Source organism: Pristiophorus japonicus, unplaced genomic scaffold (genome assembly GCF_044704955.1).
Source record: "Pristiophorus japonicus isolate sPriJap1 unplaced genomic scaffold, sPriJap1.hap1 HAP1_SCAFFOLD_627, whole genome shotgun sequence".
In the NCBI taxonomy this organism is placed as follows: domain Eukaryota; kingdom Metazoa; phylum Chordata; class Chondrichthyes; family Pristiophoridae; genus Pristiophorus; species Pristiophorus japonicus.
Window position 1 is genome coordinate 1,386 of NW_027254539.1, and position 18,839 is coordinate 20,224.

The 18,839-nt window shown below is 42.7% G+C and overlaps 1 protein-coding gene across 1 annotated transcript in view; it reads left to right on the top strand.

Moving 5' to 3' along the window:
* Positions 1-1,277: 1,277 nt before the first annotated feature.
* Positions 1,278-18,839, top strand: part of LOC139255772 (cytosol aminopeptidase-like) — a gene marked incomplete at its 5' end in the record, with an annotated part of 45,475 nt that continues 27,913 nt past the window's right edge. The window contains 4 exons of the mRNA XM_070873984.1: positions 1,278-1,442; positions 2,781-2,939; positions 4,157-4,281; positions 5,086-5,174. Coding sequence (XP_070730085.1) covers positions 1,278-1,442; positions 2,781-2,939; positions 4,157-4,281; positions 5,086-5,174 — 538 coding nt within the window. The remainder of the gene's footprint in view (positions 1,443-2,780; positions 2,940-4,156; positions 4,282-5,085; positions 5,175-18,839) is intronic.

Genomic DNA, 18,839 nt, shown 5'->3' on the forward strand with positions numbered 1-18,839 from the left:
CCTGCCCCCCCCTGCTTCTCCTCCCCCCCTCCCCGCTTCTCCTCCCCCCCCGCTTCTCCCCCCCCCCCCCCCCCCGCTTCTCCTCCCCCCCCGCTTCTCCTCCCCCCCCCGCTTCTCTCCCCCCCCCCCCCCCCCGCTTCTCCTCCACCGCCCCCCCCGCTTTTCCCTCCCCCCCGCTTCTCCTCTCCCTCCCCCCGCTTCTCCTCCCCCCCCTTCGCCTCTCCACCCCCCCCTCGCCTCTCCACTACCTCGCCTCTTTCACCCCTCGCCTCTTTCCCCCCTCTCCTTCTCCTGCTCTCCCTCCCCTGCCCTCCCTCCCCTGCCCTCCCTCCCTCTCCCTCCCCTGCCCTTCCTCCCCCCCCCCCACCCCTCGCTGTCAGAAACACAGAGACACTGACAGAGAGAGAGAAAAAGACAGACACTGGGGGTGGGTGTGGTGTGGCCCCGTCCCAGCATGCTGTTGAAGGGCTCCCGGGTGCTGCAGTCGGTGAGTAGAAACTTAATTTTTTATTTATTGATAAAAAAAAAAATTATTTTTAATTTTTTAATTTTTTTGTATTGATTTATTGGTTGATTTATTGATTTATATATCATTTATTATTGATGATGGCTCTTTATTTGTAAAAGTGAAGTGTTTAATGTTTGTAAACCCCCTTTCCTGGCACCCCCCCCCCCCCAATCTATCGTTCCCTACGCCTGATTTATAAGTGTAGGCAAGGTTTTTCTGAGCGTACAAAAATCTACACTTACTCCATTCTAAGTTAGTTTGGAGTAAGTTTTCGCTGCCTAAACTTGTAAAACAGGCGTAAGTAGCTGGACACGCCCCCTTTTGAAAAAAAATCTGTTCTAAAATGAAACTATTCTAACTCACCAGAACGGGAGCAAACTAAATGCCGAGAATTGCAATTTCTAACATGCTCCATTCTAAACTAGTTGCTCCAAAAAAAAGGAGCAAATCAGGCCAAAACTTGAGCCCATGGAATCTAATTAAACCTGTTCACTTACCTGCAATAATAACCACTTTTTTGGTATTCAGTACTGTAAATAATTAGGTTTTAAAGTAAAACTCATCTTTTTGGCTGATTTCTGTAGTTTGGTACAAGAACTCTAAGGAAAAAATGCTGCCCTTTTGAAACTACATAAATTGCTCAAATAAGTACTGAAGACTGCAGACTCGATTTTATTTTAACGGATTCGGCTGAATATCGTTGCTTCATTGAATTGCATTGAATTTAACGTGCACATTTTTTTAAAAACCTGTATTTTTTTTTTGCAAGTTTGGAAAGTGACGCTTGGCAGAAAGGAGTTTTGTATGCAGAAGGACAGAATTTAGCACGGCATTTGATGGAAGCACCAGCTAATTATTTAACTCCAACCAGTTTTGCTGAGGCCATTCAACAAGCACTGCATTCAACAGGTGATAAAGTCAAAGTACACATAAGGTAATTCTGGCATCCTGTTCTGAGAATGGTAACATTAAATGTAGAGTTGCAGTACTTATGAGAAAAAGGCTGGAGGGCAGAGTGCAAATGGTTCACGGTCCGCTTTTATTAATTTATTAAGATGTGGCAAAGGAAAACTCCAGACTGTGAACAGTTTGGTTAATACAGAGAATGCTTCTCTATTATCTGTTCTTAGTCCCCTGTATATGTTATCTTTAATATATTGTGTTTATGCTGTAAAAATAAATGAAGGCTTTTCCTCTTTGAGACAGACTGTCGGCAGTCTTATTACCTGCCGGTGTAACTTAACTGATGGCTAAAAGAGTTATGTGTTCATTTTTTAAATTGCTTTGCCAAAGTGCGGAATAACAGTAACTCAGGATTTTTTTGTATTTATTCGCTCCTAATAAAAACTGCAAGGACAAACCTCACTCCCCTAACCCAATGAGTTGAAGTAATGAATAGCTGAGCCATGCAGACTGGAAAGCTGTGAGACTGGATTCCCCTATTCCTGCTGAGTTAGCTGGCAACACTCCCAGTCAACATTCAGAATGATCACTTGGATATGGTACCAGAGAGCACCTGGCACTTGTGAAACCATACCCCAGCAAAGGGAGAGAACCAGAGAAATTTGGTGAGGAAGGAGGATAAATCTCCAAAGGAAAAGGCCGCAGCCTACACCTACTATGTTCAACTCAAGGTTTGCAGTAGAAGAATCAAATGCATCTTGGCAGAGCTTTAACCAATGTTATTGTGTAACTCTCATCAGATTCATAATTTTCAGCAACTCTTCTGAGCCATCTATGTCTAGGTTGACTAATAAAAAGCATTCATATCATCATCCAGCACTTAGTTTCAAATATGTGAACAAGAGTGTTATGTGCATCCAAGAGCTAATTCTATTCACATGATTCACTACATGGGATGGTAGGGAAATAAAGGCCTGGACTAATCATCAAAAGAACGTGATTTCAAATCCCACCATGGCAGTTTGAGAATTTGAATTCAGTTATCAAAAAAAAACTGGTATCAGTAAAAAGTCACCATTAAAGTCTCGAATTGCTGTAAAACCCACTGATGTAATTCAGAGAAGAAAATCTGCTGTCCTTGCCCGATCTGTTCTATATGTGACTCCAGTTCCACAGCAATGTGATTGATTCTTAACTGCCTGCTGCAATGGCCTAGCAAGCCACTCGGTGCAACCAGGAATAGGCAAACACTTCCAGCTTTGCCAACGATGAGTGAATTAAAAGGAATGGTTATTATGTAAGACATTGTTTTATTGAAGGCAGTTTACAATAATGTTTGTTTTTCATCTATTTCTTACATTATTCATAGACCCAAATCCTGGATTGAGAAACAACAGATGGGAGCTTTCCTTAGTGTAGCTAAAGGCTCAGATGAAGAGCCAGTTTTCTTAGAGATTCACTATAACGGTTCCACAATCTCGGGTGAATCACCATTAGTCTTTGTAGGAAAAGGTATAACATTTGACAGGTAAGTTCTGAGTGGTTTCACTGCTTAATATTTTTTTAAATTCCATATGTCGTATTGGCTTCTCAATCAGAAGATTGGAGATTGAATCTTTGGGCTAGAAATTGAACTTTTGGCGATAGCATTTTTTCCCCAGCATTTTTGCGCAAAAATAACGTTACAAATACCGCTATTTTTTTAAAGGGGTAAAATTGGCAACAAAATGCGGGCGACGGTAAAAATTGGCATTGCACGAGGATTCGCGGTGGAAACCACAATCCTCGACAACTTTTGTTCGAGACCGATTACCGCTAAAAAGACAGGTCCTGGGAGGGGGGAGGAGAAACAAAAAAAATTGCAAAAAACAAAAATTCTAAATTCACAAAACATTTACAAGACCCTTAACTAAGTAATCGCTGCAAAAGAATTAAAAAAATAAAAACTTTAACCTATCTTTTTTCCAGGTCTTCGTACTTGCTGCTGTTTCTGAGGCGGCAATGCAGCTTTTTACCTGACGTTTTTTTTCGCGCAGAATACTGGTGCGTCGAACGGTCAATTTAAAGTGATAGCGCTTTTTTTGGCGATGCACGTCGGCGGTCCAATTTTCAAGGTTTTTCAAAATCGCTGCCGCATAACTTTGGCCAATTTAGGTGAGCACCTTTTAACGTCAAAAAAGGCGAAATATCACCTAAAAAATGGGTGTAAGGCTGGCCAATTTCTAGCCCATAGTCTTTACTAAAGTTCCCACCTGCCCAGTTTTGAATCACAGGTGTTTTTGGAGTGTGCTGAAATTGTTCCAATTCAAACTCCCATGACAAAAGTCATTTTTTTTCTAAATCAGTCATTTTTTTCCACAGTGGAGGCTTTCATTGAATTTTCACCAACAGCAAAGTAAATCTCTGCTTGAGCCATGGTCCCACCCTGTCGCACCTTTATCCTACCCTGATCCAGCTTTCGACATATCAACTGGCATGTGAAAGCAAACTCTCTCGTTAGTTGAGTTTTCCAGATTTTGATTCAGTTGCTACATAATTTTGAAAAGATAACTGGAATATCCTGTCTGAGAGCACTATAACCACAGCAATTCACTTGGGTTCCTAGCAAATTCATTCTAACTGGATTTCATACGATGGGAGCAGCTATATCATTGTTTTAAGAACAAGCTTTGATTGTAACATTTTGCAGTCATGCATGTGGAGTTATGTTTTAGCTAACTGCATCTTCACCTTCTCTTGTGGCAGTGGTGGAATCTCAATTAAACCTGCGTCAGGTATGGATGCAATGAGAGCTGACATGGGAGGAGCAGCAACAATCTGTTCTGCCATCATCACCGCAGCATCTTTGAAACTTCCCCTTAACATTATAGGTAAAACATTGGGATATGATTCTCTTGTGATGCTGGAAACTGGGAGGTATTACCAAATTTAGTAGTGCACAATTTAGTAGTTTCAGAAGATTTCATCATGAACCCCTTGAGTACTGAATGTAATTTCTTGTATTTAACATGTGGAAGCATTATCTGTATCTACACAATTTATATGCCATTTTAAAGCGAGTATTGCGTAGAGTCACAATTTAATTTACATTCCTGGAATAAATTGTAATTTTGTGCGTATGAATATTATGTTCATATTTCTTTTAGTGCTTAAAGGGTTAAAAATCTACATCTCTGGAGGACAGCACTGGAAATTCCTTTGTTATAAAATTACCTCAATTTTTATTTTAATCTCCTAGTTCCAGAATTGATCTTGTTCTAACTATTATTTGTTAACTAAATAGTTTAGCTGGGAAGGGGAGAGGTTTTAAGTGCCTTGTTCCCTTGTTCCCCCCTCCCAAAAAGAACTGGGTTAGGTCCAATCTGCACTTCTCCAGAGAGTCCTCATACAAACTGTTCTTACTTCTCTGAGGTGACCCCCTCATTCTATAGAAAATCACCACTTTATGAGCACTGAGTGCATTGAAGAGTGTTTTTAAATCCTGTCAATAGTGTGTAATGTCTCTAAATTGTGAAAGAATGAGAAGAATCAGGTACTGAACCAAAGATTTCACTTTTCTGAATAGTGGGTGCATATAATTCTTGCCACCTCCATTTGGGGATGCTAGGAGATGGGAGACACACATTTAATTTTGGTGGTAAAGCTTTATTACTAATGGCTAATGCATCTTTTAGGTCTGGCTCCTTTGTGTGAGAATATGCTGAATGGCAGAGCAAATAAACCTGGTGATGTAGTCAAAGCAATGAATGGGAAAACAATACAGGTAAAGTAATGTTTAATTGTTAAAATGTTTTTTAAGGGCAGTGATAGTCATTTTCTACTTAGTGCTACATGTGAATGGATCTAAGAGTGTTCTATCTGTGCTACAGTAAATGTTGTGATGTAGTCAAGTAGTTAAGTTGTTTGATGGGATACATTCCCTTTAACCCTACTCTATCTCCTACTTCTCAACCAAGTACCGACCCATGTCACAAGCTTATCACCAATTCCGTGTGCTTTTAATTTTGCTAATAACCTTTTGTGCAGAACCTTATTAAATGTTTTCTGGACATCCACATGGACAGCATTCATAGACACTCCAATATCCACAATGTTAGTGATCTCCAAAAAGTCAAGACAGGATCTACCTATCAAAAATCCATTCTGACTTTCTGATCAGCTCATACATGTCCAAGTGCTAAATCGCTGTCTCTAATGATAGATTCCAGTAACTTCCCCACAACTAATGTTAAACTGACAGGTTTTTCCCTTTCCTCCATTCTTAAATAGAGTGCTAATTGCAATTTTCTACGGCATAATTCTCAAATCTAGAGAGCTTCAGAAAATTATGACAAACTCATCTTCAGTTTCCTCATCGAATCTAATTGAGGTATTTAAAATAATAAAGGAATTCAATATGGTAGATAGAGAAACTATTTCCTCTGGCGGGAGAATCCAGAACAAGAGGGCAATCTTAAAATTAGAGTTATGTCATTCAGGATAAAATCAGAAAGCACTTTTTCACATCAAGGGTAGTGGAAATCTGCAAAACCATCAGGTCCTGGAGATTTTTGTCTCAAGTACCATTATTTTTTCCATTGCCATTTTTAACTTGTATTAAATCATAAGTTCCTCCCCATTACTTATTTTTTGGTACTCTTGTACTGTGGCTAATGTTCCCACTGTTTGTTTTTGAGTGCATGGCCCCTTTAACAGGTTGTGCAGGCCATGCAAATTTCCATGCATGCGCTGTTTTTCCATTTAAAAGCCGCTGAATGGCCTGTGTTGGACCTCCAGACTGCTGGACAACCGTCAGCTTACTGGAATGTTGCCGCTGATATTTTGTCCTCTTCCTCTGCTGTGAAAATGGATACAAAAAATTATTTAACGAGACTGCCATTTCTTTATTGTCTGTTATAATCTCGCCATTAGCTATGTTTAATAGACCAACATTCCCCCTTTTGACAAAAGTAATTGAAGCTCTGACGATATCAGTACCCACTGTAGATGCAATCTCTGTGATGGATCTTCTTAAATGATATTTGTTTGAATACCATCATTTAAAAAAATGTTACAGTGTTACGTTAGGGCAGATGAATGGAACACCAATATGCCGTGCCATAGAATAATGAGACATGAAACAGAACTGTACTTTCCATTAATGTTGGTCATAATCTCATCTGTGCTGTCATGGGCACTGAGCAGAGAGCAGGTATGATAGAAAATCAAATGGCTTAAATACTGTGAACTTCTAGCAGCTGCCCGTAGAGCAGAATTGGTGGAGGCATGTGACGATGTCTCCAGCTTGTCATTCTGAAAGAAAGAGAGGCAGAGTGCCAAAGTTGATTTCGCTTCCCAGTGATGGGAGGGACAGTGGAGGGTAATAGTGGGCCTTCAGTGTTGGGGAGGGGGGCGTTTGGCAAGGGCCAAAAGGCTGATTAGTAGCGACAAATTGTTGAGCATGGCGGGGCTGAAAGCTGCTCAGTGTGTGGGGAGGTTCTTGTGTTCTTATGTCATTTAGGGGAGGGTAGCAGTCAGGTGGGGGAGTGAAATGATTCTAAATGAGGTTGAGGTGAGAATTCCTGCCAGTGTTACTGAATAGAAATTTTGATAGGGCTGGTGGGTGGGACTTGCAAGACCTGGATTTCAGTGCTTGCCTAAAAACACGAAATGTTTGGCAGAACGGTGACTGAGCAAGCGAGAAGACCGATTAGCAGATGTGACAGGGAGTGCAAGGCAGATCCAGCAGACAAGGAAACTAGGAGTTTTGTGCAAGGGCGGCCTGGGGAGGTCGCAGAGGAAGCTGATGGAACAGATTACAAGGCGATTGCTCACTTACAATGAGCTTTGGGATTACTGACCGGCAGGGTGGAGAACAAGCACCATGCTGAGGATTTAATCATTGGGCGAGGTGAGAGGATGTGATGAACAGCTGGAAGGCTGAGCAAAGGGATCTAGGAGTATAAATACACAAATCACTAAAAGTAGCGCACTGGTTAATAAGGCCATAAAAATAAAACAAGCACTCGGGTTTATTTCTAGAGAGACAGAATTGAAAAGTAGAGATGTTACGCTACACTTGTATCGAACCTCAGTTAGACCAAACTTGGAGAACAAGCATCATGCAGAGGATATAGTCATTGTGTACAATTCTGGTTGCAAAAAGATTTACAAGGGTCATACCAGAACTGCGAGGTTGTACCTATCCGGAAAGGAACAACAGACTGGGTTTCTCTTCTCTTGAAAAGAAATGGCTGAGGGGTGACCTAATAGAGGTCTTTAAAATTAGGAAAGGTTTTGATAAAGTAGACCCAGAGTGAGTATTTCCACTTGTGGGGAAGAGCAAAATTACAGGCCATCATGCCATAGCTTTGGGATTACAGAATGGCAGAGTGGAGAACAAGCACCTTGGAGAGGATTTAGTCATTGGGTGAAGTGAGAGGATGTGTTGAACAGCTGGAAGAGGGAATTATAGTTACCAAAAACCAAATAGGGAATTCGGAAGAAACTTCTTTACCCAGAGAGTGGTGAGAATGTGGAACTCGCTACCACAGGTTGAGGTGAATAGTATAGATGCATTTAAGGGGAGACTAGATAAGCAAATGAGGCACAAGGGAATATAGGGTTATGCCGATAGTTAGATGAGAAATGACGGGAGGTGGCACAAATGGAACATAAAGAGAAAGGTCAATGCTATAGAGCAGTGTAGGGATTTGGGTAAAAATAAGCAGAGTGTGACAGGAAGGGACAGAGAGTTTAATGGCAGCAGAGAACAAGGTCAAAGCAGGGAATAATGGTAAACAAATTCAAGGCTCTATCTGAATGCGTGGAGCATTCGTAATAAGATAGATGAATTAGTGGCACAAATAGAGATAAAGGGGTTTGATCTAATAGCCATTACAGATGCGTGGTTGCAAGGGAACTAAATGTTCCAGGGTACTTGACGTTTTGAAAAGACAGGCAGAATGGTTCAAGACGGGGGGGGGGGCATGTAAGCCCTGATAAAGGATGATATAAGGACAGTAGAGAGAAAGGATCTTGGCTCGGAAGATTAGAAAGGCGAATCAGTATGGGTGGAGATAAGGAATACAAGGGACAAAAAACACTGGTGGGAGTAGTATATAGGCCCCCTAACAGTAGCTATACCGTTGGACAGAATATTAATCAAGAAATAGTAGGAGCTTGTAACAAAGGTATTGCAATAATCGTGGGGACTTTAATCTTCATATAGACTGGACAGATCAAATTTGTAAAGGTAGCCTGGAGGACGAGTTCATGGAATGCATTCAGGACAGTTTCCTAGAACAATACGTCATCGAACCAACCAGGGAACAGGCTATTTTAGATCTTGTATTGTGTAATGAGACCAGGTTAATTAGCAATCTCACAGTAAAGGGTCCTCTGGGGCAGAGTGATCATAATATGATCGAATTTCACGTTACATTTGAGAGTAAGTCCGAAACTAGAGTCTTAAACTTAAATAAAGCCAATTACATAGGTAGGAAGGGTGAATTGGCTAAGGTAGATCATAAAAATGGATTAAAAGGTATTGCAATAGATAAGCAATGGCTAGCATTTAAATAAATATTTCATAATTCTCAACAAAAATCCATTCCATTAAGAAACACAAATTCCACAGGAAAAGTGATACATCCGTGGCTAACTAATGAAGTTAAGGATAGCATTAGATTGAAATAAAAAGCTTATAATGTAGTGAAGAATACTAGTGAGCCTGAGGATTTGGAGAGTTTCAGAAACCAGGAAAGGATGACCAAAAAATTGAATAATAAAAGGAAAAAATAGTCAAAGAAAACTAACAAAAAATATTAAAACTGATTGTAAGAGCTTCTACAAGTATGTAAAAAGGAAGAGAATAGCTAAAGTAAACATCGGTTCCTTAGAGACTGAGACAGGACAAATTATTATGGGGAATAAGAAAATGGCAGAAACGTTAAACAAATAATTTGCATCTGTCTTCTCAGTAGAAGATGCAAAACGCATACCTAAAATGGTGGGAAACCAAGGGTCTAGTGAGGGTAAGGAACTTAATGTAATTAATATAAGTAGAGAAAAAGTACTAGAGAAACTAATGGGATTAAAAGCCGCCAAATCTCCTGGACCTGATGGCCTACATTCTAGGGTTCTAAAAGAGGTGGCTGCAGAGATAGTGGATGCATTGGTTTTGATCTTTCAGGATTCTAGATTGTAGAACGGTCCCAGCAGATTGGAAGGTAGCAAATGTAACATCGCTATTCAAGAAAGGAGGGAGAGAGAAAACGGGGAACTGCAGGCCAGTTAGCCTGACAACAAACATCATTGAAAATGCTGGAATCCATTGTTAAGGAAGTGGTATCAGGCCACTTAGATAATCATAACATGATTAGGCAGAGTCAACATGGTTTTATGAAAAGGAAATGTGTTTGACAAATTTATTAGTCTTTTGAGGATGTAACTAGCAGGCAGGGTAGATAAAGGAGAACCAGTGGATGTAGTATATTTGGATTTCCAAAAGGCATTCAATAAGGTGCCTCATAAAAGGTTATTACACAAGATAAGGACTCATGGTATTGGAGGCAATGATGGAGCATGGACAGAGTAGTGTCGAAACCTCGACTCTCAATTTAACTAAAAAAAAGTGAAACTCAGACATAAACAGCTCGGTAGATGTCCCTTTAATATACTTGCTGCAAGGAAAAGTCCTGCTAAGTCAAAAGCTCCGCAAAGACTTCTACAGTAATACAAAAACACACTATCTTTATACAGAAGAACAAGCAAAGAAATTATGGTTCCATCACGTGTATCAGTTCTGCCCTTGCGGTCAGCAAATACAGATAAGGAGTTCTTCAATCACTTGATTAACATTACATCCTTGTTTTAATTTCCTACTTATCTATACAGCCTTTGTCTAATACTTTTAAGATTTAACACAGCGACAGTTATTTAGCAGGGAGTATAGTTCTTACAAGACAGGGAGGGTAAATTCAAGGTTCCCTCACTCACACAGATGGCTCTCAAACTTCTAAATTAATTGGCTATCAATCAAGGTTAACATGTTTATACAGAGACAGGCTGTCTGCTGTAGGGACTTCTGGGAGAACTGAGACTCCATTTTGTTTTATTACAAAAGGGTACATTTAACAGAAAATGTAACTTAGAAAGTAAATTTCCACAGTAGGGATAAATGGGTCTTTTTCAGGTTGGCAGACTGTAACTCGTGGGGTGTCGCAAGGTTCAGTGCTGGGGTCTCAGCTATTTACAATCTATATTAATGATCGAGATGAAGGGACCGAGTGTCATGTATCCAAGTTTGCTGACAATATAAAACTTGTTGGGATAGTAAGCTGTTAGGAGAACACAAAGCGTCTGCAAAGGGATATAGATGGACGAAGTGAGTGGGCAGTAAGGTGGCAGATGGGAGTATAATGCAGGGATATGAGAGGTTATTCACTTTGGTTGGAAGAATAGAAAAACAAAATATTTTTTAAATGATGAACTTTTAAATGTTGGTGTTCAGAGAAATTTGGGTGTCCTTGTGCAATAAACACAAAAAGCTAGCATGCAGGTACCGCAAGCAATGAGGAATGCTAATGGCATGTTAGAAACATAGAAAATAGGTGCAGGAGTAGGCCATTCGGCCTTCGGGCCTGCACCACCATTCAATATGATCATGCAACTTCCATACCCCATTCCTGCTTTCTCTCCATACCCCTTGATCCCTTTAGCTGTAAGGATCACATCTAACTCTCTTTTGAATATATCGAATGAACTGGCCTCAACAACTTTCTGTGGTAGAGAATTCCACAGAATTCCACAGGTAGAGAGGTTCACAATTCTCTGAGTGAAGAAGTTTCTCCTCATCTCGGTCCTAAATGGCTTACCCCTTATCCTTAGACTGTGACCCCTGGTTCTGGACTTCCCCAGCATCGGGAACATTCTTCCTGCATCTAACCTGTCCAATCCTGTCAGAATTGTATATGTTTCTATGAGATCCCCTCTCATTCTTCTAGATTCCAGTGAATATAAGCCTAGTCGATCCAGTCTTTCTTCATATGATAGTTCTACCATCCCGGGAATCAGTCTGGTGAACCTTCACTCCACTCCCTCAATAGCAAGAATGTCCTTCCTCAGATTAGGAGACCAAAACTGTACACAATATTCACCGAGGCCCTGTACAACTGCAGTAAGACCTCCTTGCTCCTATACTCTCATCCTCTCGCTATGAAGGCCAACATGCCATTTGCCGCCTTCACCACCTGCTGTACCTGCATGCCAACTTTCAATGACTGATGTACCATGACACCCAGATCTCGTTGCACCTCCCCTTTTCCTAATCTGTCACCATTCAGATAATCTGCCTTCCTGTTTTTACCACTAAAGTGGATAACCTCACATTTATCTACATCATACTGCATCTGCCATGCATTTGCCCACTCACCTAACCTGTCCAAGTCACCCTGCAACCTCTTAGCATTCTCCCCACAGCTCTCGCTGCCACCCAGCTTAATGTCATCTGCAAATTTGGAGATATTACATTCAATTCCTTATTCTAAGTCATTAATATATATTGTAAATAGCTGGGGTCCCAGCACTAAACCTTGCGGTACCCCAGTAGTCACTGTCTGCCATTCTGAAAAGGACCCGTTTATTCCTACTCTTTAGAAACATAGAAAATAGGTGCAGGAGTAGGCCATTTGGCCCTTCGAGCCTGCACCGCCATTCAATGAGTTCATGGCTGAACATGCAACTTCAGTACCCCATTCCTGCTTTCTCGCCACACCCCTTGATCCCCCTAGTAGTAAGGACGACATTTAACTCCTTTTTGAATATATTTAGTGAATTGGCCTCAACAACATTCTGTGGTAGAGAATCCCACAGGTTCACCACTCTCTGGGTGAAGAAGTTTCTCCTCATCTCGGTCCTAAATGGCTTACCCCTTATCCTTAGACTGTGACCCCTGGCTCTGGACTTGCCCAACATTGGGATCATTCTTCCTGCATCTAACCTGTCTAAACCCGTCAGAATTTTAAACGTTTCTATGAGATCCCCTCTCATTCTTCTGAACTCCAGTGAATACAAGCCCAGTTGATCCAGTTTTTCTTGATAGGTCAGTCCCGCCATCCCGGGAATCAGTCTGGTGAACCTTCGCTGCACTCCCTCAATAGCAAGAATGTCCTTCCTCAAGTTAGGAGACCAAAACTGTATACAATACTCCAGGTGTGGCCTCACCAAGGCCCTGTACAACTGTAGCAACACCTCGCTGCCCCTGTACTCAAATCCCCTCGCTATGAAGGCCAACATTCCATTTGCTTTCTTAACCGCCTGCTGTACCTGCATGCCAACCTTCAATGACTGATGTACCATGACACCCAAGTCTCGTTGCACCTCCCCTTTTCCTAATCTGTCACCATTCAGATAATAGTCTGTCTCTCTTTTTACCACCAAAGTGGATAACCTCACATTTATCCACATTATACTTCATCTGCCATGCATTTGCCCGCTCACCTAACCTATCCAAGTCACTCTGCAGCCTCATAGCATCCTCCTCGCAACTCACACTGCCACCCAACTTAGTGTCATTCGCAAATTTGGAGATACTACATTTAATCCCCTCGTCTAAATCATTAATGTACAATGTAAACAGCTGGGGCCCCAGCACAGAACCTTGCGGTACCCCACTAGTCACTGCCTGCCATTCTGAAAAGTACCCATTTACTCCTACTCTTTGCTTCCTGTCTGACAACCAGTTCGCAATCCATGTCAGCACACTACCCCCAATCCCATGTGCTTTAACTTTGCACATTAATCTCTTGTGTGGGACCTTGTCGAAAGCCTTCTGAAAGTCCAAATATACCACATCAACTGGTTCTCCCTTGTCCACTCTACTGGAAACATCCTCAAAAAATTCTAGAAGATTTGTCAAGCATCATTTCCCTTTCACAAATCCATGCTGACTTGGACCTATCATGTCACCTCTTTCCAAATGCGCTGCTATGACAGCCTTAATAATTGATTCCATCATTTTACCCACTACCGATGTCAGGCTGACTGGTCTATAATTCCCTGTTTTCTTTCTCCCTCCTTTTTTAAAAAGTGGGGTTACATTGGCTACCCTCTACTCGATAGGAACTGATCCAGAGTCAATGGAATGTTGGAAAATGACTGTCAATGCATCCGCTATTTCCAAGGCCACCACCTTAAGTACTCTGGGATGCAATCCATCAGGCCCTGGGGATTTATCGGCCTTCAATCCCATCAATTTCCCCAACACAATTTCCAGACTAATAAGGATTTCCCTCAGTTCCTCCTTCTTACTAGAGAATACTCGTGAATACCGAACCAAAATACTTGTTCAATTGGTCTGCCATTTCTTTGTTCCCCGTTATGACTTCCCCGTTATGACTTCCCCTGATTCTGTCTGCCAACTAGTTCTCTATCCACGTTAATACATTACCCCTAATACCATATGCTTTAATTGCAAGGGGTTTGGAGTATAAGAGTAAGGAAGTCTTGCTACAATCGTACAGGACCTTGGTGAGACTACACCTGGAGTACTGTGCGCAGTTTTGCTCTCCTGATCGAAGGAAGGATATTCTTGCCTTGAAGGCGGTACAACGGAGGTTCACTAGAATGATTCCTGGGATGAGAGGAATGTATTATGATGAGAGATTGTGCAGAACGGGCCTACACTCTTTGGCGTTTGGAAGAATGAGAGATGATATCATTGGAACATACAAGATTCTGAAGGGAATTGACAGGGTAGATGCTGAGAGGTTGTTACTCCTGGCTGGAGTGTCTAGAACTAGGGGGCACAGTCTCAGGATAAGGGGTAGGTCATTTTAAGACAGAGATAAGGAGGAATTTCTTCACTCAGGGTTGTTATTCTTTGGAATTCTCTGCCCCAGAGGGCTGTGGATGCTGAGTCTCTGAATATATTCAAGGCTGTCATAGATAGAATTTTGGAATCGAGGGATATGGAGATCGGGCAGTAAAGTGTTGAGGTCGATGATCAGACATGATATTGAATGGTGGAGCAGGCTCGAAGGGCCGTAGGGCCTACTCCTACTCCTATTTCTTATGTTCTTATAATACTGGCATGGACTGGTTGGGCCAAATGGCCTATTTCTGTGCTGTATATTCTATGTAATTTAATTCGCGTTTTTAATTTACTAATACTTCTACTAACATGTTTGCTTGCTCAGACACAAGACTGTATCACATTGACACTTGGTGGCCAAAACCTGCAAGTAGGTTCCACCCATGTTTTGAACTTTGTTTGTGGAGCTAACTTTTATTTTTGGGATATACGCAACACTGGCAAAGCAGAATTTATTACCCATCCCTGGTGGAATTGAGTTAACCACTTAGACCATTGTAAGAACGGCAGGTTCTGTTCTTTGAAGCATGAGTGAATCATTTGGATTTTATGACAATAGCTTTTATGCTCGTGTACAAATGACCAGGTTTATTGAATTGAGGGTACCATTCCCTGTTATAATGTGACATTTAATACTGAAAAAAACAATCACCGTGCCAACAACAGGCATAACTGGTATTGTAGATAACTAGTGCCAATTTTATAATGGGTTTTGCCACAGAACTAGTGTTGTCCAATACATTAGCGATGAGCGACCTGTGGCTAATTGGGTATCCAGATGTGGCTAATTGCATTTCTGATTAGCAAATAAAAAGGGAGTATTAATCACTGTTGTTGAACATGTGATCTCAATATTTATTTGCACGTGTACGCATGTGTACTTTAACCTTTTTGTGCGTTTGTTGGTAAAATAGTAAGATGAATAACAGAGTGCAAGTGTGTTTTTTGATCGTTGTGAGTGCCTTACTTCATCGATTGCTGAATGGGGGTCGATGTTTGGTAAATAAATATGCACGTGAAGTACATGTACCTGTATTGTGTGAGTGTATGTAAGGTGTTTTCTATTAAAATTAGTGCATGTGGCCAAAATGGTGTCACTAGCCACACCTGTGGCTAGTCAGCAATTGTCTATTGAAGAACACTGCTGTAGACAGGGCCTAACATAGGAGTTTTCAATACATTTTGAAATGGATTGTTATAACCCACTCATCGATTTTAATATGTAATAGATTTTTACATGTCTTATTTACAGGTTAGTTGTTCCAGTATTAGTGGTACACTATACCATTAAATGCTGTCATACAGAATAGTGTTGTCTCTTGCCCAGCCCCTCCCCTCCACATAAGAGTAAAGATGGCAGATTTTTTTTCTTTGAATTTGGGGATAGAAAACAAGATAATTTCTGTAGTGTATGGAGAAAGAATCAGACTGAACACTGTGAGCTCAAAGTAAAGTATGACCTTAGTCTTTTATTGCAGGTCTCCAGAGTGCCTCTCTAACCTGTGAAGCACTCTTAAATACCTATGCTCCCAAGGGATTATGAGATCCCTTGGGACTCTGGAGAATGAGCCCTCTGGTGGGTGTATAGAGTATATAGATTTTTACATGTCTTATTTACAGGTTAGTTGTAGTGGTGCAGTATACCATTAAGTGCTGTCATACAGAATAGTGTTGTCTCTTGCCCAGTCCCTCCCCTCCATAACAACATTCCCCCCTAAAGGCAATAGTGCAACTATTTACAATGTGAGTCGATCTGGGGCCCTTCTTGCCCTGGTTGATCGTCTCGGTGTGAAAGCTGGTGTTGTTGAGTCATTTGTTGTGCCCTCACTGGGCTGCTGTGCAGCTGGCCTTGCTGGGCTGCCTGGTGTGTTGGGCCCTACAGGGCTGCTGTGGATGATGGGTTCTGCTTCGTGGTCAACCGTGGTGCCGGTTGCCACTGGTATGTGTGTTGGGGGATCAAAAAAGGTAGGGTCCAAGGTGGGTTGCTCAGGGTAGTCCGTGAATCTGAATTTGATTTGGTCCAAGTGTTTCCGGTGAATGAGTCCATTTAAAAGTTTGACCCGAAACACCCTGCTCCCCTCTTTGGCCATGACAGTGCCGGGAAGCCACTTGAGACCTTGACCATAATTTAATACAAATACAGGATCATTGACTTCAATCTCGCGTGACACATTTGCGCAATTATGGTATGCACGTTGTTGAAGCCGCCTGCTCTCTACCTGTTCACGTAGATCAGGGTGAACTCACGAGAGCCTTGTCTTAAGTGCTCTTTTCATGAGCAGTTCAGCAGGTGGGATCCCAGTGAGTGAGTGTGGTCTCGTGCGGTAGCTAAGCAGGACTCTGGATAGGCGAGTCTGCAGTGAGCCTTCAGTTACCCTCTTCAAGCCTTGCTTGATGGTTTGCACTGCTCTCTCTGCCTGACCATTGGACGCTAGTTTAAACAGGGCAGATGTGACATGTTTGATTCCGTTATCGGTCATAAATTCTTTGAACTCAGCACTGGTAAAACATGGCCCGTTGTCGCTCACCAGGACATCAGGTAAGCCATGTGTGGCAAACATGGCCTGCAGGCTTTCAGTGGTGGCAGCGGACGTGCTAGCGACATTATCTCACATTCAATCCACTTGCAGTACGCGTCTACAACCACAAGAAACATTTTACCCAAGAACGGGCCTGCACAGTCGATGTGTACCCTAGACCACGGTTTGGAGGGCTAAGACCATAAACTTAGCGGCGCCTCCCTGGGTACATTGCTTAACTGCGAGCATTTATTACATCTGTGAACGCAGGACTCTTGAGTCCGCATCGATGCCGGGCCACCACACATGGGATCTGGCTATCGCTTTCATCATTACGATGCCTGGGTGGGTGCTGTGGAGGTCATTGATGAAGGTGTCTCTGCCCTTCTTGGGGACCACTACTCGATTGCCCCACAGAAGGTAGTCTGCCTGTATAGACATTCCATCTTTGAGCCGCTGGAACGGCTTTATCTCTTCCTGCATTTCCACTGGGACACTGGACCAGCTCCTGTGAAGCACACAGCTTTTGACTAGAGATAATAAGAGGTCCTGGCTTGTCCAGGTTTTGATCTGCCGGGCAGTGACAGGTGATTGCTCACTCTCAAATGCTTCCATAACCATGGCTAGATCTGCGGGCTGCGCCATTTCCACCCCAGTGGTGGGCAATGGCAGGCTACTGAGAGCATCGGCGCAGTTTTCTGTGCCTGGCATGTGGCGGATGGCATAGTTGTATGCTGACAACATGAGCACCCATCTCTGGATGCGGACCGATGCGTTGGTATTTATCCCTTTGCTCTCGGAAAACAGGGATATAAGTGGCTTATGGTCAGTTTCCAATTCAAATTTTAGCCCAAACAGGTATTGATGCATTTTCTTTGCCCCATAGACACACACTAACGCTTCTTTTTCAATCATGCTGCAGGCACTCTCGGCCTTAGACAGGCTCCTGGATGCATAAGTAACCAGTTGCAGTTTCCCGAAATCGTTGGCTTGTTGCAATACACACCCGACGCCATATGACGACGCATCACATGCTAGTACCAAACGCTTACATGGATCATGCAACACAAGCAATTTGTTTGAGCATAACAATTTTCTCTATTTTACAAAGGCATTTTCTTGGCTTTTGCCCCAAACCCTTTCGCCCCCTTTTCGTAGTAAGACATGCAGTGGTTCTAGCAGGGTGCTGAGACTCGTAAGAAGTTACCAAAGTAGTTCAAGAGTCCCAGGAACAACCGCAGCTCCCTCACGTTCTGTGGCCTCGGTGCATTCTCGATTGCCTCCGTCTTCGCGTTGGTGGGCCTGATGCCGTCAGCTGCAATCCTCCTTCCCAAGAACTCCACTTCAGGCACCAGGAAAACGCACTTCGGGCGTTTTAACCTGAGCCCCACGTGGTTGACCGACTAAGAACCTCCAGGTTCTGCAGATGCCCGACTGTGTTCCGACCTGTGACCAAGATGTCGTCCTGGAAGACCACGGTATGCTGGACCGACTTCAGTAAATTTTCCATGTTTCTCTGGAATAACGCCGCCGCTGATCGGATTCCAAACGGGCACCTGATATAAACAAAAAGACCTTGGTTCTTGTTGTTGCAGGTGAGGGCCTTCGATGATTCCTTCAGTTCATGCGTCATGTAGGCTGAGGTCAAATCCAGCTTAGTGAACGTCTTTCCTCTCGCCAGCGTTGCATAGAGGTTTTCGGCTTTTGGAAGTGGGTATTGGTCCTGCAGGGAGAAACGATTGATAGTTACTTTGTAGTCGCCACAGATTCTGACGTTGCCGTCTCCCTTGAGGATTGGGACAATAGGACTGGCCCACTCGCTGAACTCGATTGGTGAGATGATGCCCTCTCTTTCTAGCCGGTCGAGCTCGATTTCTACTCTTTCTCTCGTCATGTACGGTACTGCTCTCGCCTTGTGTTGGATGGGTCGCGCCCCCGGAATTAGGTGGATCTGCACTTTTGCTCCTTGGAATTTCCCGATGCCTGGTTCGAACAGCAAAGGAAATTTGTTTAAGACCTGTGCACACGAAGTGTCGTCAGCAGGCGATAGCGCTCG